A 24081-nucleotide genomic window follows, 5' to 3' on the forward strand; every position below is an offset into this window, starting at 1 on the left:
AAGTATGCATGGAAAAAATGCCCAACATATTTGGCGGCTGGCTGGCATAAGATGAGTAGTTGGGGGTGCAGGCATAGGGGGTTCTACCGGATCGGAGGGATGCGACCCCTCCGGGGTCAGCTGGGAAGCCGTTCGTAGCCACGCAAAAAAGCTGCACAAAGGCGCAAAAGGAAAGTCAGTTGAATTGAATTTTTCGGCACAGCTGAAGCGGCAAAGTGGGACCCCAAAAAAAGAATACAAGAGAAACAATCTACCGACGAAGCCTCGAATACCCTAGTGAAATCGAATTACTTTAAGCTTTACAACTGGGCCATATATATATTTTCTTATTGATTTTAATTGGGGAGTTTCTTCAGGATGGTTTAATTTATTTAAGGGTTAACTCTTTAAATTTGTAAGGAACCAAGAAGCAAGCAAATTTTGGATGCACTTTTTCTTACCATTTGAACTAGGTTCTAGGAGTTCATTTTCACACTTTTCAGAAAGAGGTATCAAAGCTGGTCGACCTAATTAATTGAATCTTCGGTAATTGGCTAGAAACTTGCAATTTTTTCGTAGGAGGCTCAAGAGATTGCATTTGCTTCTTCTCCTTCTAACCCAAAAAAATTGAATTTTCTTTTCCCCCAGATAATGTACAAGTTGTCCCGTCAGTTGGCCTACAATCCAGTGGCCAAACGAGCCGCCGAGCAGATGCGCACCAAGATCGAGAAGTTCCGTGTGTATCTGCCCGTTTTGGACTCGATATGCCGTCATGGCTTAGAGAAGCGGCATTGGGATCAAATTTCTAAGATACTGGGTCGAAAAGTCAACCCGAAACTGTTTCCTACTCTTAAGGACATGATCGATGTGGATATCATGAGCATCCTGCCGCAGCTGGAGGAGATTGCAAATGCCGCAGGCAAGGAGTATGACCTGAATAATGGACTGAGGATCATGCAGGCAGACTGGACGGACGTGATGTTCGAGGTGCTGCAATATCGCGACTCGGACACTCACATTCTGGCCAGCCTGGATGATATTCAGACACTGCTGGACGATCACATAATGCGAACGCAGGCCATGAAGCGGTCGCCTTTCATTACGGCATTAGGATCAAAGGCAGATGACTGGGAGGCAAGACTACTCCTTATCCAGAATATCATAGATGCCTGGACACAGGTGCAGATAACCTGGATGTACCTGGAGCCCATCTTCAGCAGCGAGGATATCATGAGACAGATGCCTCTAGAGGGAAGGAACTTCAAGGCGGTGGACAAGCTTTGGCGAAAGATCATGAAGCACACCCTGAAGGATCGACATGTGATGGCTGCCACTGAATACCCGGAAATGCTGGAGGTATTCACAAAGGCCATAGAGGATCTGGAAACAGTCACCAAGGGTTTGAACACATATCTGGAACAGAAGCGCCTGTTCTTCGCCCGATTCTTCTTCTTGTCTAATGATGAATTGTTGGAGATTCTCTCAGAGACCAAGGATCCGATGCGTGTGCAGCCACATTTAAGGAAGTGCTTCGAGGGGGTGAGTTAATTTGATTTTCATTTAAGCATTGTTACCTTTAAACATAACCTATTTAAATATCCGTACAGATTGGCAGTCTTACCTTTGACGACAACATGGAGATCATCGAGATGGTTAGTGACGAGGAGGAGCGTGTCGCCCTGGTCCGCAAGATAAATCCGCAATTAGCCAATGTGAGAAGTGACCTTAAAGGCAAATAATTCCCTAAACGACTAACCTTTACCTAATAGGGATTAGTGGAGATGTGGCTTAAGGAGGTGGAGATGGTGATGTTGGACAGCGTGAAGGAGCAAATGCACGAAGCCTGGGAAGACTATGCCATGGTGGAACGCATCTCATGGGTGGTCAGTTGGCCCGGACAGGTGGTGCAGGGCATCTCCTGCATGGCCTGGACCTATGAGGTAAGCACTGAGTCCTGAACTGAAGTTGGCAACAAAACCGCGAAAACCGCAAGGACGTCGTCCGTGGGACAACAAATGTCCATCAGTTGGCTGACAGAGGAGAGCTCTCTGTGCCGCTGACAGTAAGATTAGTCGGAGTTCAGGACCCCTGGACCCACCATTTTTCCCCCTTGGGGTCACTTCTTTTGTGAACATTTCCCTTTTGGGCTTTGACTTTGAGAGTAGTTTTTCCGTGTTCGGTAGAGCTGCGAAATTGAAAACCATATTTCGCTCTTTATTTGCTTTCGCTTCGCTGCAGTTTCTCAGACACTTTATGCTTTTCCTTGCCATTTTTTCCGCCAGGTGGAGGAGGCCATCGAGACGAAGGAGCTGCCGGCTTATTTGGAGAAGTCCAATCTGCAGATTGCCGACCTGGTCCAATTGGTGCGCACGGATCTGCAAGCAGGAGTCCGGATTGCCGTCGAGGCGCTGATTGTCCTGGATGTACACGGTGAGTGGGAAAGAGCAAAGAACAATAAGCGGAATTTTAAATGTTGATTTTCCTTCAATGTGAAACCAACTTGACCGTAGTTCAACGCTCTTTAACCTAACCACAAACCCAACACGTTTACATAATTAAATAATTTTCAAACCAAAAACAAAAACCGCAAGAGATCCGGTTTGGCATATAAACATTTTATATTATATTATTTAAGGTTTAAATCATTCAAGTTTTTTTGCTCTGAATTTTGTAATTACATCTATGATAATAAGCTCTATAGCTTCTATGAAAAGTCGTAGCCAAATTGGAATATGAAACTATAAGATATCTTCTTGTACTTCCCCCAGATCGTGATGTGGTTAAATACCTAACAGATTGCAAGATCACCAATATACAGGACTTTGATTGGATCTCCCAGCTGCGTTACTACTGGAAGGTCAACGAGAGTAAGTTTACTTTCAGGCTCAATATACGAGTATTTGCAAAAGACCACAACTATAAATCCTTGAATATTCGCCAGAAAACGAGGAATGGGTTTGCGTCAGCATGGTGGTCACAGATGTCCAATATGGCATGGAATACCTGGGCAATCTGCCCCGTTTGGTGGTAACTCCCCTCACCGATCGCTGTTACCGGTGGGTATATATGTATATATATAAAATACTATATATCTTACACAAATCCCACAACCCCAAACCCCCCTGTCATTCCACACCTGTATTCCCCTGTATGAATATGGAAAATATTAATTGACAAACCGTTGCCAAAGCCCTCCCTCCTTTCCACAAACTGCATCTAAAAGTCAGACGAGAAGCCAGCCACGTTTATTGGGAAAATATTTATTTTATTTCGGTGCATTTTAAATTTATTTTCATTTTTCAAACAAAATACGCAAAAAGAGCTGAAAACCTTTTTGATGTTTAAGCTGCCTACGACAAACACACAATAACAACAACAACAACAGTGGCAGTAGCAAAAACAGGAGCAACGGGGGCATATTCAGGACTAAAGGAAGGACACACAGAAACTGGCAGCAGGCTGGCAGGCAGGCAGGCCGTCGTTGGCAAGCCGGCAGAAAGGACATTTTAATGGGGTTTCCGATAAAACTTTTATATTAAACAAATAAATCAATGTTGGACAGTTTTTCACACACACACACATACATACAGCACACTAACACTCACACCCATGCTTGGATAGTTAAAAAAGGAAGCACAAACAGACAAACAAAAAATGTAACCGAGTGTATATAGATATTTGTACGTTTATGCCGGAAAAGCTAAAAAATATATGCACAAGCAACCGAAGTGGGGGACACTGCCAATATGATAAAAATATGAACTTGCAAAACAAGCGGCAAAAAGTGAGCAATATATGAAATAATATTCGGAGGGTGTTAGTCGACTGAAAAAATATCCTCAAAAAGGAAACAAAAATATTTAAAATAAGAAATTTTATGAAAATGTTTTCATTTTGTTGAGAGTTTTAAAAGTCTTACAGAAAATACAGCATTATAACCTACACTTCGAGTCCAATCCCAAACCTTTTAGCCTTGTCCATATACCCATCCTTCTAGTGGCTTCTATTTGGGTCAGAAAAAACAGCCATAAATGACAATTTTTTTAAGCTGCTGCCGTGAGAAATGTGAAAAAATTCAAAATAGATATTAAAAGCGTGCCCACTCCATTTGCCCGCCCCATCCATCAACTCTTTGTTGCCACTCCGTATTAAAAAGAACCCCATTTTTTTCTATCTAATTCTTGATCCGATCCGAGTGCAGTACTCTGATGGGAGCCCTGAAGCTGTGTTTGGGTGGTGCACCCGAAGGACCTGCTGGAACGGGTAAGACTGAGACCTGCAAGGATCTGGCCAAGGCGGTGGCCAAGAAGTGTGTCGTCTTCAATTGTTCTGATGGACTGGACTACAAGGCACTTGGCAAGTTCTTCAAGGTGAGCTCCCCCGTAAATCGGGGATATATATATAGAGTTAAGTTAGATAAAGAGATACCGAGAGATTCTGAGCGTCGTGCTGTCTGCGATTTGCTGCCCGACTGCTTTCTAATTGATGGCCCCGAAAACAGAGTCGAGTGGAGCACATTAATCAGATAAAGAACTCGTCTTGATGCGGCGGCACACGCAACAATCGTGACTTTCAATACCGCACGAGCATAGTTAATTGGACTCATGTCAGACACACTGGAGCCGACTTTCGATGCGCCCTTCCAAATCTCCCATTCTCTCGTTAAATGTTTATTGAAATTTATGCAGCTCTCACGGGATAATCGTATTTTCCCCTGGCTGTTGACTAATTAGCCAGTTTGCGAAAGTAATGGCCACCCTTCCGATGCCGATGCCGTAGCCGCTGTCGATGCCCAACTGACTTTCGTGCGGCTCCACTTAAGTTTATGCAAATTTTTATTTGCAGGTCGTTAACCGTAGCCTCCTGGACATTCATACCCCAATACCCCAAAAAGCACACGCACATCTTAAGTGGGTGCTGAAATCTTGTAGTAAAATTTATGCTGCCATAGGCTCTAATCGCTTAATACGCTCACACGGCTAATTGCATAATAGTTCCTAAGCCCCTAAAACAGAGTGAGTGAGAGAGAGGTGAGGCCATAAACACGGGAGCCATTCGATGGTAACATAATGTGGAAGATGAGGTTTACGGGTAGGTAGGTATGGTAGGAGTAAAGTGATCACCTAGAGTTCTTGTTCATTTGCATGGGATTTGTATTAATAACGTCGACAACTCTGACCCGACCAGGCAACTTAGTTTAGTTGCGTCGATAGGAGAGCCCATAAATTGCCATCGCGCGCTGCTCAATTTAAATTAATGAATTTATGCGATTGGGATCCACTTGAGCTTGGACATTTGTTTATTCTTTTTATTGCTTAATTTGGGTCTCTGCCTGGTTGTCTGGTTTTCAAATAGAACCGAGTCTGGTTTTAGAAAGTCGTTCTTAGCTTTGTCACCAACTGGATTGACATTTGTTCTAATAATCTCTAGGAAGTCGTAAATCTCCAGCACACGACGCTCACCCACTCCGCCAATTTGCGGTGCGGTTTGATTTCTAGTTGCCGGGCTGGGAATGTCTGGGAAACAATGTTGCGACAATAAAATAATTTGCAATTGACAAAATATGCGAAATATGCGAGAGCAATTTCTGTGTACCAGCCAAAGAAGAAGTAATCGTAAATAAATTAAATGCAAATAAAATGGCCACAACAATGGTTGTCGCACTGAACAAAGGGAGCATCCAATGGATGCTAAAAAGTTATCGCAGCAGCAGGATGGCTTCTTTTCTGGGTTAGCTACAGTGATGGGTAGGGTACTGGGGTTTTATAGTTAGTTAAAGTACAAAAAAACTAGATTAAAATAATTAAAAAAATTTAAGAACATATATTAAGATGTTTTAAAAATTCATAAAGTTACCAATATTAAGAACTAAAATAAACACTATATTCAAAGTGCTGGGATGTATCGTGGGTACTCTTAAACCTTACCATACCTATCTAGATACTTCCCATCACTGTTGCCATCGGCGCCAAACCACTCTCAATGGAGTTCAAAGTGTGCAAAGGCAACAGCCACCTTTTTTCCGTGCCCTGTCCAAACAAGCTCCTAACACAACAGCTCCACCTCCAGGACAACCAGCACCACCTACCACCTGCACCCCAAGAGGAGTGGCACATGGGGCGCTAATTGTACAATGGGCAGGCCAAGCGAAACGGCAGCAAGCAACAACCGCATCGGGTATAGGGACAACAGTGACTGCAAAAAGCGTGCGAACGCGCAACAGAATGTAAACTCTTTGTATGGTGTATAGAGTTGGGTTGGGTGAAGTCCTTGCGGCAGGACCAACAGAAGCCACTTGCCATGCAGGCACCTCTGAGGTGGTCAAGTGGATGCCCCATGCCCGGTCAGGAGCAACAGCTGTCCAATGCCTCCTCCATTGATAGGTGACTGTGCTTATTTTAGCCTGGGTGTTCCAAAGCTTGCAGTTTGTGAATAGAATATCTTGTTTGATCAAGAATTTCAAGAGGTTTTTCTATTAAGCAAACTAGTTTTAGTGGCAGAAAAGAGTATAACTATCTCATCATTATCTCTTCATATATGATTGCTTAGTAACATTTTGAGATCATGAGAAATTCGTTGTAATTATTTTGTGAAAAATATTTATGTTCTGAATATTACTTTCATTCTATTTCTAGGAATTGCATTCATAGCTCTTTGAATATTTTTAGCTTCATGCCATAATTGAAAACGTAAAAGATGCCAAAAAAAAATCAGTTCGTTATTTGCTGCAGCAGTGGTATACAAAGGATTTCCCTAATTAGGAGAAACTCGAACCTTTCCTTTAGCCAACTATTGAAAACTCCGGTGCATGGCCAACGGGCAGCTCACTGAGACATATAACTGATAGATTTCGACCTGCCACGCCCACTCCGGCATCGATATGGCATATGGTATGGAATAGCGCATGCAGCCAGGTCAGTTCGCTGCTTTGGCGTTCTATTTGTGCTGCTCCGGGTGCAGGGGGCGATGTGCGATGTGGGATGTGCAGGCTTCCAGCTGGGATAAAACAGCATATTTATTGCAACATGCAAAAGGAAGCATATCAAAGGGTCGTAGTCGGACCACCCATATCGACCCTGCTGTCCAGCTCTCCTGGCCCCCAGGAACCTGAAAACAGAAACCGAGCCATGAGAAAGAGAAAATAATGTTTATGCTGCTGTTTGCTTTTTCCACTTTTCCCCATCGAACTGGCGTGTATATATGTGTGTGGATATTTCCCTTGCACTCTTGTCCAGGAATTTCTGTTTCTGTTTCTATTTGTGTGCTATTTTCTTTTTTTTTCTGCAGTCCTATTCGGGATTGTTACCCATAGTGTGTGCCTGGCCGTGCTGTGCTGTGCTATGCTGTTTTGACTGCTTCCTCAACCACTCATGCCCATTTCTACGGATTCTTTGCAGGGCTTGGCACAATCGGGCGCTTGGGCCTGCTTCGACGAGTTCAATCGCATCGAGCTGGAGGTGCTCTCCGTGGTGGCGCAACAGATCCTGACCATACAGCGGGCCATTGGACGCAAGGTTGTGAAATTCTTTTTCGAGGATACAATGCTCAAACTGGATCCGACTTGTTCCATATTCATAACCATGAATCCCGGGTGAGTGGCGGGGTTTTTTGGGATGCCTTGATGCCAGGATTCTGGGATGCCTGGTTGCCAGGATGCCTGAATACTGGGAACAGCAGCTGCGGTTTCACGCATCGCATTTTTTCCGCACTTCCTTTTTGTTTATGGTACTTTTTTTTTGCCTTTTGTGGGCTTGGGCATTTGAAAATACATTTAGTTACTTTGTAAGCCTACCATACGGCAGATACGGCTGATATAGGCGACACGGCGGAGAGGGCTATTAGCCACCCACTCGGAGGTGGACGCACTGCGTTCCGATATTGGTAGTTATTGCGTTATTGGAGATTTTCCCATCGGGATATTTATTGCTTTGGCATGCATGTGGAACAGCTGCGACAAACATGCATATTAGCCAGGCTCTGGGAATCTCCTCCTGCTCCTACTCCTGCTTCTAGTCCTAGTACTAGTACTGGTCCTCTCCGGCCGTAACTGATTGCACCATTCAGCGAAGGTCTTAATTTCGATTGGACGTCGCTTTTGCTTTGCCATTCCTGCCGGCTAGAAGTTTGCTTTTATTTTTTTTTTTGCAGCTCCACTCTGCTTTTTCCTGCCTGCCTGCCAATTTGTCACGCAACCAGACGTTCTTAAGAGCAGTCACTCATATTGGTTATTGGCCATTGGCCCTGGGAATGGGAAAATGGCAGAGCTGTGAGGACCCTGTGTTTAGTATTTATGCCATTAGCACTTGCACTTTGATGAATTTGATTGCCCTACGGGCTTTAATCCGGTGTCTTTCCTTCTCTCTCTCTCTCTTCCATTTTCCCCTCAGCTATGCCGGCCGAACAGAGCTGCCAGACAATCTGAAAGTCCTGTTCCGTACGGTGGCCATGATGGTGCCGGACTATGCCATGATTGGCGAGATCACCCTATACTCCAACGGATTCGATATGGCCAGGAATCTATCACAGAAAATTGTCCAAGCTTACAAGTTGTGTTCCGAGCAGCTGTCCTCGCAGTCTCATTATGATTACGGTAAGTTAAGGGAAAGAAATCCTTTTTAGATTTGTTTTTCAATAGAAAAAGTTGTAAAATTCTAAAATATATTAAATAATTTGTTAAAAACATGTCATTAGGTTAAATTTTAGCTACTAACTAAAAGAGCATCAGTGGCCACTTTATTTCCACCGACGTCGAAAACTTGAATGCACTGAAGCACAAAAACTCCAAAGCATAAAGCTGGTATTAGACATGACCTGGTCAGGGGGCGAGACTGTCGCTCCACCTGGCTAATAAGGCGCAAAAGTAGTCAACAACACGTGTTTTTTTCTCCATCTGTGCAGCAGAACTTTGAGGGAGTTCTCGGTATGGTTTTCAAGCGTGGGGGAGTTTTCAACGGGGGCTACAACTTTCCGGATGTCTCATACGCTGTGTGCGTGTCGCCTTCTCTCGCTTCTCGGGCATCCTTCTGCTTGTTTCAAGGCAAAGATATTGCTCCTTTTACGACGTAACATGTCATATGACATTACAACATGTCTGTGTTTGCCACTCCGTCCGGGCTTTCTTTCCTTGGGTGTGTGCGTGTGCATCTTTGTCCGGCCGCTGCCTGCAATTGCAGGAAGGCAGCTGTGTGCAAGTTTATGTGCAAAGTACATTTGATCAGTATCTTATTTTGAGTTTAAATTGAAAAACTTTCTTGCAAGTTTGCTGCGCTTTTGTGTTGCGTGTGTGAGAGACAAATGGCACATAGACACACACATTGTATTTGCCGCTCTGCCAAGTAATAATAAAAACTATTTGTACATTTAGTTGCCCTCTCACTCTCACTCGCCTCCCTTGCATCCGCACCGCACGACTCCTGTCCAGCTGTTTTTGCAACGTTGCGAAAGTTTAGCATTTCCCTGGCGCTATAATGAAGCTAGGTTGGGAGGGAAATGGGTTTCGGATGGTGCAGAACACCAGGTATTACGATATCCCGCCTCCTCGACGCCATCGGCGACGGCATCGCCAAATACCAGATCCTGCTGACTCCACGTTGAAATATGCGCTCGCATAACTGTCAAGCTAATGCCCCAAAACCTCCAATTTCCCACGCTCCCGACTTTCCGCAGATCTCACCTTACAATTATACAGTAGAACATCTCTATACATCGATTAATCATTCAATGAATCGAATTAATCTGTTTAAATAAGAGAAACATGGCCATAATAATTATCTTATAAATGAAAATTTCTTACATTTTATTTTTAATTCACTTCATCGATGTCTGACTGTACCTTTTTATTTGCCAGGAATGCGCGCTGTAAAGTCCGTTCTGCTGGCCTCCGCCTCGCTGCGACGGCTTTATACTGACCTGCCGGAGCCGGAGATTGTTCTGCGTGCCATTGTCGATGTCAATTTGCCAAAATTCCTCGAACAGGACATCTCCCTCTTCATCGGCATCTACATGGATCTATTCCCTGGCGTTGAGTTGCCCATGGTAAGCAATATTATCTGTCATCTATTGAAATCAATTAACATTCTTCAGGTGTAATGACCTGAAAGCGCCGCCAATTAATTTGATAATGGTTTAATGATAAGTAAACAAAAATATATATTACGGGGCGAGGTTATTAATGATTCGCAGTCATTTGCATTCTCCTCAATTTGCTATATCCATAACTTTATTCGTTTAATGAGACTACTTTTTTGAAACAACAAGAAATACACCTTCTTCTACACTACCTCGATTCACACAATAATATTTCTTTGATCCTTTGTCGCAGACTAACGGCATTTAAAACACGCATATACAACATTTATTAACTGCCTGCATACCATTTCCTACTTTTCATATTTTATTTACGCCGGATAGCCGCAACGTGGTGACATACTCAAGTGGCTGCACATCAACCTGGCGGATCGGAATCTGCAGGCGACGCCGTGGTATTTGGAGAAAATTCTGCAGATATACGAGATGCTGCTAGTGCGACACGGCCTGATGATAGTGGGTGGCTCAATGGGGGGAAAGACCACTGCCTACCAGGTGAGTATCAAAAAACTCAGTAACGCTCCAACCGCACGCTTATTAATTTCACCGGCCAGCCAATTAAATGGGCTGGAATTAATGAGTTAACAAACAACTTAATCTGCACAAGAAGAAATTAATTACATGATTAAAGAGTATACTTTTGAGGTAGGGCCTTTATGGCCCACTGTACTACATAAAGCACAAGATATACTTAAGGAACCCATTGTACAATAAAACAAAATAGAATAACTCAAGTTAACTGTAAGCTGTATATTGTTATCCCTTTCTACCATATGAATTAGCATAAGAGATCGATGAAATGTACATATATCTATTTCGCTGACGGATGAGCGAGGATAAGAAAAAGAGAAATGCCAACATTCGAATTTGGGCGTTGAGCGAAAGCGGTTATATTAATAAAGCATTAATGTATTTAACCTATTACCCCTTTTTTTTATAGATATTGGCCCAGACATTACGAAACGTTTCCAATGATGAGGAGGCGACTCTCAAGGAGTTCCCGGTCACGTTCCGCATCATCAACCCGAAGGCCATCACCATGGGTCAGCTTTACGGCCGCTTCGATGCGGTTTCTCATGAATGGTACGATGGAGTGCTGGCAAAAACCTTCCGAGAGCAGGTTCAAGGACCGAAAGGTGAAAGGGCATGGGTGATGTTCGACGGACCTGTGGATGCAGTGTGGATTGAGAATCTGAACACCGTGCTGGACGACAACAAGAAACTCTGCCTAATGTCCGGTGAGATTATGCAGATGACCAAGATGATGAACATGATGTTTGAGCCGGCAGACTTGGAACAGGCCTCTCCAGCCACCGTTTCGCGTTGTGGAATGATATACATGGAGCCATCGCAACTGGGATGGCGGGCCCTACACAAGAGCTTCACCAATGTTCTGGTAAATAAGGTGGGGCTAAGCGAAATCTACATGACGCTATTTGAGGACATGACGGAGTGGCTGGTGCCGGCTGCCTTGGATTTCCTGCCGCAGTGCAAGCAAATGCTGGAACTTTCTCCAATCTATCAATACCAGACCTTCTCACGATTCTTCCTGCACTTCCTCGAAAAGCACAAGATGTTTAATCAGGCTTGGTTCCAACAAATGTTCCTCTTCTGCTTTGCATGGGCCTACTGCTCGGCACTCACGGGTCAGGGTCAGAAGACTTTTGACACCTTGCTCCGAAAGGTCATCTATGGTTCCAATGAAAACTATCCGAAACCCAAGTACTTCTCCCTGAATCGCGGTCAAATGTTCCCCGAGAAGTTGCTGTTTCTGGACTACCGATTCGATGAGGCGGAGAACTGGTGGACCTGGCAGAAGAGTGATGACAGCTCGGGGACCATAGCCAGCTTCCCCGAGAATGCCCAAATCAGTGAGCTCATCGTGCCCACAAAGGAAACAGGTTACATATCCTATTGGCAGGAATTTTGCATTTCGAAATCATATGCCATGTTGGTCGTTGGGCCTACGGGAACGGGAAAGAGTGCCATCATCACTAGTAACCTTCTGGCGATGCCTAAGTTTGCCAATCTGGTCAATGTAATCAACTTTTCGGCTCGTACCTCGGCTCAAATGGTACAGGACACCATCATGAGCAAGTTGGACAGGCGACGGAAAGGAGTTTTTGGACCCTCGCTCGGGAAAAAGGTATCATTATCTATCTATAATAATGATTAATAATATTTTCAGTTAATACTTTTATTTAAAGTGCACGGTTTTCTGTGATGATGTGGCCATGCCATCGAAAGATACTTATGGTTCTCAGGCTCCTTTGGAGCTACTTCGCACTTGGCTGGATCATGGTTATTGGTCGGACCTTGTGGACACTACCAAAATCGAACTGGTGGACATGGTAGGTGGAGTTGCCAGTTGACAACTTATTCCGTCCATAAACTGGCCATAAGTTATCTGTAAAGTTTTCATCTTTGCCCTCTTGTTTTCCCACTCCATCTATGAACCGCAATCGTTGGACAGACTCTGATGTGCGCCATGGGCACTTTGGGTGGCAGTAACTTCATTTTTCCGCGTCTCTATCGCCACATGTTCGTGGTGGCCGTCGATTCCTTTGAGGACTCCACCATCGTTCGAATATTCACAACGATTGGTGAATGGCATTTTTCCAAGGGTTATCCGGAAAAGGTGGCTCTCCTATCCCGCGTACGTATCTTTTTTCTCGTAGCCCAAAACAACATTATGCAGAGAAAGAAAAAGTTATTGGCTTAAAATTTAATTTTAACTTAAAGCAAAAATTCAAATTTTAAGGAAGAATCGAAAGGATATTGGCCATTTTTAATTTCTTTATGTTACTTAACGAACTTTATATTAATAGAGAATTTTATGTTTTATAACTTATATCCATGTCCAATTTTGTATTCGTGTAAAGTCCTTACGCAGAATCCGAGCGGAGGATGATTGTCTGGTCAGCGGAGTCAATGGTTCATCCATGTGTCGTCTGCCGTGCTTGGCTCGCATCCAGGCGTTGGGTACATAATAAAATTAAAATGGCGTATTTTATAGCTTCATTTCCCAAAAACTTCTACTGACTCTGCCCTTAAACTCTTTGTGTTTGGGGTTTTTATTGTACCTTCTCGTGAATATGTGTTATTCGTTCGCAGGGTTTATCGGAGGCTATGGTCAGTGTGTACCGCGATGCAATTCGCAGCTTCCTGCCCACGCCGGCCAAGTCGCACTACTCCTTCTCCCTGCGGGACATTACCCGTGTCTTCCAGGGCATCGTTATGGTGCCGCCCAAGCGAATGCCCGACCCCGAGAAGCTGGGTCGCCTGTGGGCCCACGAAACCTATCGCGTGTTTTATGACCGGTTAGTAGATGTCTCCTTTAGATAGCTAATTTTATATATAACTTGGTTAAATGCATTTTTTTTTTCCAGTTTGGTGGACCAGGTGGATCGAGATCGTCTGCTACTGATGGCGGTGGATGCCTGCAAAACCAATCTGAGATTCCCCCTTGAGCAGGCCTTTGGCGAACGCATTGAACCGGGAGAAAAACTTACGGACAATGATATCCGCAATCTCTTCTACGGAAATTACATGGAGCCGGATGCCGAACCAAAGTATTATGACGAGGGCGATACCTATGAGAAGTTGGAGAAACTGATGAAGTACTATCTCAGGGAGTACAATTCCTTCTCGAGTACGCCCATGGATTTGGTAATGTTCCGATTTGCCATAGAACATGTGAGCAGGTAAGTGTAGCATCAAAAATTTTTAAGGTCTTACCTATCTGATTTTTTTTACAGAGTTTCTCGAGTACTACAGATGCCTCGTGGCAACATTCTGATGGTGGGCATGGGTGGATCAGGACGCCGAAGTTCCTGTCGCCTGGCTGCCTACATAGCCGACTGTCGTTTGATGACAGTGCAGGTATCCAAGAGCTACACCATCACGGATTGGCGCGATGACTTGAAGAAGATATTGATGTCGGCCAGTTTCAATCTAAACCACACCGTGTTCCTCTTCTCCGACGCACAGGTGAGTTAACTGAAGACCAATTCTCGTAAAAAGACCGATTGAGTGTCGGTTGGTGTGGATATGCTAATCCATCAGAATGGCGTTTTAATAAGGTTGTAAATCGGATCGACATCAAAACTCAGCCCAGACTGGGAACAATAAACCCATAAAGTCTTGACTACGACCCTCTGACTTCTCAGTAATCTGAGTATGTAAATTGATAAATTAAATTGAAATTAATTTGAATATACTTGGAAATAAAGCAGAGTTTAGAGGCAGGGATCCGATGTCTGGCCAACATTTTGTCGCACGAGCGTCGGGACAATTAAATTTGGCTCGAATCCGTTTTCAATACGGAAGCTTGACAGCAGAAGCAACAGCAGCAGCACTCATTGTTTTGCCAGAATTTGCATTTATAATTAGGTTAATTGTTGAACTAACTTGATTATTGCTCAGTAATTTGCATAGGCAGCGGTTCAAATTATGGCAAATCAAGAGCACATGAGTGGGCTTCGTAAAACTGCCAATGAAACAAAGACATCGTGTGGTGTCGCACCTCAGCCCATAATGAATGTCGGTCAATAAATTAGCATGGCCAAAATCCGATCGATACGCATGCCGAACAATATGCAGGTGTTTACACATTGTTGCTAAACATAATAATGCCCCGCATTCGTCTAATGCTCCCTTTGTCCACCGAATCCATTTGACCATGAAGCGTGACCAAAAGTAGAAATCCATACACGGGCGTAAGAAGCCATTTGACCGGATTAAAACTGCTTTAATTCTGTTTGCCGAAACTTTGCAATGTCGAAGCCCAATCGGATTGGAGCCTCATTCCCATTCCCTCCTTGTTTGCATTCGATGAAAACTTTTCGATGCATTAGAATGTTTTCGAAATCCTCGGGCCGTCCAATCAATGATTTATCTCCCTCTGTAGTCGTCTGTCTGGGCCAACAAAGCCCCATGCAGATATTAATTAACAATTACACCGAAATGACCAACGGGGAGCTGGCTCCTCCGGCTCTGGGCTACCTGCATGAGTCGGAGTTCTGAGTCCTGAGCTTTGAGTCCTGGATCCTGGGACAAGGCCACTTAGGCGAATGCAAAATGCATGTCCCAGGATCTCTGGGCAGAAGGGCTTCCCGGCAACATAAAAATGCATTTGGCCAGCAGCATAGCTCAGCTTCAGCTCTAACTCCTCTGCTTCACTACCACCCACTCCCTGCCAAGCTGCCATGCCAATTTCCACTTCAACTGCAACTCGAACTGCACTCCGATTTGCATTGCACAATTGTGAATTTTCAGTTTTTGTTTCTCTGTTTCTCCCTGTGGTCGATTGCAGGCAACGGATGAGGGCTACGTGGAGGATATCAATGGCATACTTAATACCGGTGATTTGCCCAATCTCTATCAGCTGGAGGACAAGGCAACCATCATGGAGAATATGGCAAATGTAGCCAAACAGTTGGTGAGTGTGAAAGGGAACAGTAAGTGTTGTCAAGCCAAGTGGCAAAAAGTAACTAAATCGAGCATTAGAAGTAGTTATAAAAATAAAGATTTTTATTTGTATTGAGTGAAAACCTATATATCAGTTATATTTTCAAAATATTTTTGATTTATAGAAAATTTTTAAATATTTTAAATAGATACGAGTTAAGATAGCCAGGTTTGGCAGCACTGAACCAATGTAAGGTAAAAGTAATTTTGCCATAAATCAGAATGCAACTCCCTTGGCTAAATCTGTTCCACAAACAGAAATGAGTGTTAACCTACCCCATTTGTATCCATGTAGGGCAAGATTCTGGATACACTGCCCAGTGAGGTTTACGCCTACTATATTGATCGCATTCGGGAGCAGTTGCATGTCGCACTGGCCTTCTCACCTATCGGTGATTCTTTCAAGGAACGCATCCGCGTGTACCCTTCGTTGATCAACTGTTGCACCATCGATTGGTACATGCCCTGGCCGGAGGAGGCGTTGTCCCGCGTGGGCGTATACTTTGTCACCTCGATGAACTTAAATCGACCTCATGGAGAGGAGCAGCCAGAACAGGCACCAGCCAAGGACCCCGCAGATCCGGAACAGGAGGAAGGGGCGCATCGTGGAACGGTGGACGGAGAACGGGAGTTGACCCAATTGGAGGCAGACCTGGTCGACTGCGTCATGTACTTCCATCAATCCGTAGTAGATGCAAGTGAAAAATGTTACCTGGAGTTGAATCGCCGGAATTACGTTACACCCTCTGCTTACTTGGAGTTACTTAAGGCATTCCGCACTTTCTACACCCGCAAGCTAGACGAGATTACCAGGCTGAGGGATCGTTATACCACTGGTCTGGAGAAGCTCGATTTTGCCGCTGGACAAGTGGGTGAAATGCAGACGAACCTTTATGATTTACAACCCAAGCTGAAAATCCTCTCCGAGGAAACGGATCGTATCATGGTGAACATTGAACGTGAAACGGCGGAGGCAGAGAAAAAGAAGGAAGTGGTGGGTGCAGATGAGGCGGCGGCAAATGAAGCCGCTGCTGCGGCTCAGGCCATCAAGGATGATTGCGAAACTGACTTGGCTGAGGCCATCCCTGCCATGGAGGCAGCCCTGGAAGCTTTGAACACTTTGAAACCCGCTGATATTTTCATAGTGAAATCAATGAAGAACCCGCCCTATGGCGTCAAGTTGACCATGGAGGCTGTGTGCGTGATCAGGGGCATTAAACCAGATCGAAAGCCAGATCCAAGTGGACATATGGTGGAGGACTATTGGGGACCCTCGATGCGTATGCTTAGCGACATGAAATTCCTGGATTCCTTGAAAACCTTCGACAAGGACAACATCCCGCCGGCCATTATAAAGAGGATTCGGGAGAAGTACATTGCGGATCGTGACTTTGTGCCAGAGAAGATCAAGGCAGCTTCGATGGCCTGCGAAGGAATCTGTCGGTGGGTGCGGGCTATGGATGTATACGACAAGGTAGCCCGGATAGTGATGCCCAAGAAGGCGGCCTTGGCAGAAGCTGAGGGAGAACTTTCCCAGCAGATGGAAAAATTGAATGCCAAGAGGGCCGAGCTACAGGTAATTTTGGACAAGTTGCAGAAACTCAACGACTTCTTTGCGGAAAAGTCACGAGAAAAGAAGAGACTAGAGGATGAAATCGACAACTGCGAGAAGAAATTGAACAGGTTTGTCCTTGCATGGCATTAACATAAACCTCTAATCTGCAACATTCACTTCCAGAGCTGAAAAACTGCTGGGCGGACTTGGTGGCGAGAAGACTCGTTGGTCGGAGGCGGCTAAGAATCTTCACGAATCCATTAGCAACATTGTTGGCGATGTCCTGCTTGCTGGCGGGTGCACCGCTTACCTCGGTTATTTTACTACGGAGGTGAGTTGGCCAGCATTTTTGGTTTGTACGAGGTGTGTTCAAAAAGTAAGGTGACTCTTCAAATTTCGCGAATTTCAAATTTTTCGATTATCGAAACCTTTTAGAAGTTATACGAGGTGTGTTCAAAAAGTAAGGTGACTTTTCAAATTTCAAATTTTTCAAATTTTTCGATTATCTTCAGTTTTGGGAACAAGAAAAAGTCACATGGGGCCAAATCCGGTGAATATGGTGGCTGAGGCATTATTGTGGTGTTGTTTTTGGCCAAAAAATCCAAATCCTTTGATCCATATTTTTCGATAGCAAAAAAACGCCGAGCTCGCAAAACAACTTGTAACTTTACGCCTCTCACAACCAAACATAAGAGGATGTTCCATTGAAACTTGGTACAGATGTTAGGGAAGAGTGTACCAATATAACAAAACAAAAAAATCGATAATCGAAAAATTTGAAATTCGCGAAATTTGAAGAGTCACCTTACTTTTTGAACACACCTCGTACATGCATATGTCCCTGTCCAGCGATGACAGCTAATGGTCCTGTCCACGTCCTCGGTTCTCAGGAAGCTTTTCCATAAAGGTTTTTAATATGCATGAGCACGTGACATTGATTTTTCTTTCCGTTATTTTTTTCCACTCCTTTTGTGATGGTCCTTTTCAATTTGCTCGCGCTTAGACGGCTGACAGGGCATTTTCCTGGCTCTTTATATATGTAGATGCTTAAACTAACATTTAGCATATTTAGTTGAAATCTCTCTACTTTGTTTCTAGTACCGTGTAAATATTCTGAATGATTGGAACGCCCTGTGCCTGCGCAAACACATTCCCAGTAGTGAAACTTTTTCGCTGGCCACCACTTTGGGCCATCCAATGACCATTCGAGCTTGGTCGTTGGCTGGTTTGCCCGCAGATAACTTTTCGGTGGAGAATGGGATTATAGTGACCAACTCCAGTCGCTACTCGCTGCTCATTGATCCGCAAGGTAAGTAGTTGTAGGATTATTTAACCCTTCTATATCTTGATAATTATCTCATCCAGTGCAAGCCAACAAATGGATCAAGAACATGGAGAAGAACAACAACCTGAAGGTGATCAAGCAAAGCGATGCCAACTACATGCAAGTGCTGGAGGTGGCCATCACTTTTGGCCAGCCTGTGCTCATCGAGAATGTGGGTGAGTTCTGGTTGAGATCATAGCTAGTTCGAGATTTTAGAATCCTGAATGCCTTGAAACAGGTGAAAAGCTCGACTCGAATCTGACTCCTATTCTGGAGAAGAACATCATAAAGCACAAGGGCGGTCTGTTTATCAAGAGCGGCGACCAAATGATAGAATACAATCCAAACTTTCGTCTTTACATAACGACCTGTCTCCGCAATCCGCGTTATCCGCCGGAAGTGATGGTTATGGTAAGTTGTCTTAAAAAAAAGGATAATAGGAGTTCCCGTTTCAGCTCTAGTCTGCAGTCTTCAGTCTGCGGCAATGATGACGTTAGTTGTGTAATAAAACGACCAACTTAAATTGATATTTGGAGGATGCGATGCAGCGCAGCAGGCGCTGGGAATATGCAAATTTTCGTTGGCATTGACGATGATGTGGATGCGGATGTGGGGTAGAAGAATAGTGATGTACGTGCGAGGTGGCTGCATAACTAGCACTGCCAAAGCCCCAGCATCGAGGACATCTATCCCAATGCCTCACCCATCCATGGCCACAGCTCCTGCTCATCCAGCAACTCCTCGTCGACGTGTTTATAAAATTTTTCCAGCTTTTCGCTCCGGCTGCCGTTTGCCATCGCTTTTTATACTGCAACTGTTGTCAGCAGTTTTCCTTTTAACCATCTCTATTTTAGCCATTCCCCTCCTCAAACGCCCACACAATTTTTCTTTTTTTTGTGGCACATTGTGTGTTTATTTTGAGTTTTCCTTCCATTTTACGTGCCACTCTCGGTGGCAAAACTGGCGACGCCACCACTACCATTACTGATCCTTTCCTGCCTTCTCCATTTTGTCTTCTCTGTTTAGGTAACAGTATTAAATTTCATGATAACGGAACAGGGATTACGCGAACAATTGCTGGCGATTGTGGTGGCTCACGAGCGTCCCGATTTGCAAGAGAAGAAGGAACAATTGATTATTGAGTCCGCAAGGAATCGTGATGCATTGTACACCATCGAATCGAAGATATTAGAGGTAAGGCTCTTTGGCTATTCCCGTCCTGCTGATTCTGCTCCTTCTCTGATACTTCTGCTGCTGTTGGCATAATAAATGTTTTTATTCCCTCACATGCTCTTTGAGCGCTCCGGCAGTTTCCATTCCATTCCGTTGGCCATGCTCCGCAGATTCAATTAGAGCCCGGCTAGCAATTTATGCTTTTGTGCCTGGCCAATGACAATTCAATTAACTGGAAGCAGGACGCTTAAATCGAAAATATAGCGATATTTTCTACAGAAAGTGTAGATCATAACCTATGCCGAGATTTCTTATTAAATGCTTAAAAAAATATTAAAAAGAGGAAACTTTAACGAGTTTCAATTAGAAAGCCCTAAAATATTTATATTCGCCAAAGCAGTAATACAAAAATCAGCTATTTCTATTACCATCTTAATCTCCATATCCTACCATTATTTCTCAGGTTCTGTCCACCTCAGAGGGCAATGTACTGGAGGACGAGAACGCCATCAACATTCTTTCATCCAGTAAGATTCTTTCCGAGGACATTCAGGAAAAGCAAGTAATAGCGGTGGCTACTGAAATCGAGATCGATGCAGCCCGGCAGCAATATATTCCCGTGTCCAAGCACTCGGCCATCCTGTTCTTCTGCATTAGTGAACTGGCGAATGTTGATCCAATGTACCAGTACTCGCTCTCCTGGTTCCTCAATCTCTTCGTCAACACGATCCTGAAGGCCCCCAAATCCGATCAATTGTCTGAACGTCTGAAGAACCTCAATGACTACTTCACCAAGTCCATCTACACGAACGTGTGTCGGTCGCTGTTTGAAAAGGATAAACTGGTCATCTCCTTGGTCATGTGTCTGGGCATTCTGGTTTCACAGGGTCGTGTGGAGAAGGCTGCCCTGCTCTTCTTCCTCACGGGAGGTATCGGATACAAGTCCATTCCGCCGAACCCTTTGGCTTCTTGGTTGCCTGATAAATCTTGGGCGGCTATCTACAGAGCTGCCGATCTAGAAGGGTAAGTTGGCTATAGTTTAAGGTAGTTTGTTTCAGTGAAGATTAATACCTTTTCTTGTACTTACTCCTGTTTTCCAAAAGCATCAAGAACCTGCCCCAGATGATGGAAGCCCATGCGGATGCCTGGCACGACTTCTACGATGCAAGCAATCCTGACCAGCTGCCGTTACCGGCGCCACACAACACAGTGAACGACATGTACTACCTGATCGTCATCAAGGCACTCCGACCGGACAAGTTGGTGCCCGCCGTGCGGGTAAGTTAAGCCAGAGCCGGGGCCAAAACCCCGAAACCACGCTTCCCCGGGGGTGGAGTTCACATTTAATATCCAACGGTTTTGTCAGTCTTTCATTACGCGCAACCTGGACCGCTCGTTTGTGGAGCCGCCACCCTTCGATTTGGCTGCCTCGTTCGCGGACAGCTCGCCGAAAATTCCGCTGGTGTTCCTGCTCTCGGCCGGATCGGATCCCATGGCCAGTCTCTTCATGTTCGCCAAACAACGCAACATGTACGACAAGTAAGTTAATTAACGAGAGTGGCTCATATTTCCGTGTCCGTGTCCGTGGGTGGGTGATGGTGCCTATGGTGATGCTGCCGGTGGTGGTGGTGGCTTGTTTTCGATTAAGCGCGACATGTGCGCCTTGTCGATATGTGTTCCCTCCGCCTCTGTTTCCGCCACCACGGTATCCGAATCCCTGACTCCGCCTCTTTAAAGAAATTTATGCTAAGCACATCTCGTCCCGAACAGATTGAAAACCATCTCGCTGGGTCAGGGCCAGGGTCCACGGGCGGAGAAGATGATTATGGAGGCTGCCCGACATGGCCAGTGGGTGGTGCTGCAGAACTGTCACGTCGCCATCAGCTGGATGGGCGACCTGGAGAGGATTTGCAACGACACAACCTTGACGGATGGCGCCCACCACGACTACCGGCTGTGGTGCACCTCATATCCCAGCGCCGTCTTCCCCGTTTCTGTGCTCCAGAACTCCGTGAAGATGACGAACGAACCGCCCAAGGGGCTGAGAGCCAACATGCATCGCTCTTTCACCTCGGATCCCCTGATGCGGGACAAGTTCTTCACCAATGCCTTCTTGTTCTCAGACAGCGCCAACAAGTGTTGGCTAAGGGGAGTTTTCGCCTTGGTCTTCTTCCATGCTGTCGTCCAGGAAAGGCGAGAGTTTGGACCCTTGGGCTGGAATATTCCCTACGAGTTTAATGAGTCGGATTTGAAGTAAGAGAATGCTATATTGGTTGTCTTGAAAACCGGTTTAGATATGATTTAAATTTAAACATTGTTAATTGATTTTTGGGCAAAGGTTTTTCGACTTTATAATTACCTTTACTTCCAAGCTTTATTGCTTATATTTAAATTTAGTTTTTTATAGCTAAGTTTTACGGTTTAATTTAATTAGTTAAGAATACGTCCATCAGTGAAATGTAAACTGAATACTAATAGAAAAAACTTAACGAGACAGGCTTTACTTAAGAAACTTGCTAATGAGAGACTTTATTGGAGATGAAACTGGATGTTTTGACACAGATATTTTATTGTATATATATACCATATATTTTCTAATATTATATTCCCTTTCCAGAATTTCCTTGTTGCAGCTGAAGATGTTCATCACCCAGAGTCAGAGTATTCCCTTCCGAGGTCATGTTTATTTGACCGGCGAGTGTAACTATGGAGGTCGAGTCACCGATGACAAGGATCGTCGTTTAATATTATCCTTGCTAAACATGATATATAATGCTAATACAATTGAACAGGATAAGTGCGTTGAGTTTTTATGATTACTGAACAATGTTAACCCTTCTATTTTTTCAGTTATGCTCTCTCTCAGTCTGGAAATTATCTAGTGCCCATCAGTCCTACTCGTTTGAACTCCATAGAGTATGTTTCCAGTTTCCCACTGAGTCCACATCCCGAGGTCTATGGGTTGCATGAAAATGCGGATATAAATCGTAATGTTAAGGAAACCAATGCGGTATGTCCGTGAAATCTTTTGCCTAAATAACTCTAAATGTATTTCCAATTTTTCAGCTCATCGGTGGTGTTTTGCTGACCCAGACAGATTTGATGGCTTCGGTGAAGGCCAGTTCCTCGGGCGGAGCCAAGGAGGACCCGGCTATAGCTATCTGCAAGCAGGTTCTTAGTCAGCTTCCCCAAGAATTCGACATCGATGAGGTCTCCAAGACATATCCCGTGATCTACACCAATTCGATGAACACTGTGCTGCGCCAGGAGTTGATTCGTTTCAACCGGCTGCTCTCCTACATCCGGAAAAGTCTGGTCAACGTGGGCAAGGCGGTGGTGGGTCAGATTGCCATGATACCCGAACTAGAGCGAACACACGCCTCGATGGTCATTGGCAGGCTTCCGGCAGACTGGCTGAAGAAAAGCTATCCGTCGCTTAAGCCATTGGGCAGCTACGTGAGCGACCTTCTGGCCCGGTGAGTTCCCCGAGTTTCCTATCGCTTTGATACAGTAATGTTCATTATGCACTGAAAGAATTTTAAACCTTTAATACAAATTTGTAATATATATTTCTCTACAAGCATGAAACATTTTTCCCGAAGTGTGCTAGTCGTATTCCTAGACATTCGGGCAGCCATCAATGGCATTATATTGAGCTGAGTTGCTAGTAATGCGCCGCGTGCGCCCTGCTTCGAGTTCTTTTCGTTCCTTTCGTTCTTTGCCTCAATTGTGCAAATATAATAAATGTATACGGCACACACATCCGATGCTCTTCCTCCTGTGGTTGCCACTGCCACTGCCACTGCCATTCATGGCAAAAATCTTATTTGCTTTTGACATCAAAGGACGATGCTGTTGTGCTCTTGCTCCAGCTCCTGCCAAATGCTTTGTGTGCAGTCCCATACCCATGCCCCATTTTGGCATTCGCCCATTCCCATTGTTGTCGCATGTTTAATATTTATTAATAAATTAAAAAATAAGATAACTCGTCGCCATTCGCAGGTTGGCCTTCTTCCAGGATTGGATAGACAACGGCGAACCGATGGTTTATTGGATATCCGGTTTCTACTTCACCCAGTCCTTCATTACGGGCGTCCTGCAGAATTACTCGCGTAAGAATCGCTTCCAAATCGACATGATCTTGATTGAGTTTGCGGTGACCAAGTTCGAGGTAACAGTCCCTGGAACTCCCGATTTGGGGGCCTACATCCGGGTAAGTCTATTAGCCAACTTATTATTCTGACAAAAACACGAATAGAACTCTACTAAAACGAGTTTTTAATTTAAAACATTCCCATACACGCGACAGGAACAAAAAGAGGTCAATGATGAGACCAAGTTTATCCAAGTAAGACTATTTTTAATACTCAAACATTTCCTGCACTGACTGCTAATTAGGCATTAGCAATAAATAATTTATTTTGTTAAAGTATAACCCACTTTCAGAGTTGCTAAGTATAAAATCGTTATATTTAAACGTGTTTTTGCTGTATAT

General features: G+C 44.5%; 1 protein-coding gene across 1 annotated transcript in view; it reads left to right on the forward strand.

The window, feature by feature from the left end:
• LOC108108232 (dynein heavy chain 3, axonemal) overlaps positions 1-24081 on the forward strand; it is a 35107-nt gene that overhangs the window by 10192 nt on the left and 834 nt on the right. Inside the window, exons 20-51 of the mRNA XM_017216198.1 lie at positions 628-1518; positions 1587-1691; positions 1749-1919; positions 2262-2409; positions 2748-2846; positions 2921-3035; positions 4181-4349; positions 7377-7570; positions 8367-8569; positions 9827-10014; positions 10390-10560; positions 11006-12211; positions 12273-12416; positions 12539-12721; positions 13180-13385; positions 13455-13769; positions 13824-14055; positions 15380-15505; positions 15830-17217; positions 17273-17420; positions 18188-18398; positions 18455-18589; positions 18652-18824; positions 19440-19607; positions 20050-20609; positions 20690-20864; positions 20953-21125; positions 21357-21839; positions 22204-22383; positions 22437-22596; positions 22653-23062; positions 23589-23799. Of these exons, the coding sequence (XP_017071687.1) occupies positions 628-1518; positions 1587-1691; positions 1749-1919; positions 2262-2409; positions 2748-2846; positions 2921-3035; positions 4181-4349; positions 7377-7570; positions 8367-8569; positions 9827-10014; positions 10390-10560; positions 11006-12211; positions 12273-12416; positions 12539-12721; positions 13180-13385; positions 13455-13769; positions 13824-14055; positions 15380-15505; positions 15830-17217; positions 17273-17420; positions 18188-18398; positions 18455-18589; positions 18652-18824; positions 19440-19607; positions 20050-20609; positions 20690-20864; positions 20953-21125; positions 21357-21839; positions 22204-22383; positions 22437-22596; positions 22653-23062; positions 23589-23799 (9441 nt within the window). The remainder of the gene's footprint in view (positions 1-627; positions 1519-1586; positions 1692-1748; positions 1920-2261; positions 2410-2747; positions 2847-2920; positions 3036-4180; positions 4350-7376; positions 7571-8366; positions 8570-9826; positions 10015-10389; positions 10561-11005; positions 12212-12272; positions 12417-12538; positions 12722-13179; positions 13386-13454; positions 13770-13823; positions 14056-15379; positions 15506-15829; positions 17218-17272; positions 17421-18187; positions 18399-18454; positions 18590-18651; positions 18825-19439; positions 19608-20049; positions 20610-20689; positions 20865-20952; positions 21126-21356; positions 21840-22203; positions 22384-22436; positions 22597-22652; positions 23063-23588; positions 23800-24081) is intronic.

The sequence above is a fragment of the Drosophila eugracilis genome, unplaced genomic scaffold, assembly GCF_018153835.1.
Source record: "Drosophila eugracilis isolate 14026-0451.02 unplaced genomic scaffold, ASM1815383v1 contig_2088, whole genome shotgun sequence".
Taxonomy (NCBI): Eukaryota; Metazoa; Arthropoda; class Insecta; order Diptera; family Drosophilidae; genus Drosophila; species Drosophila eugracilis.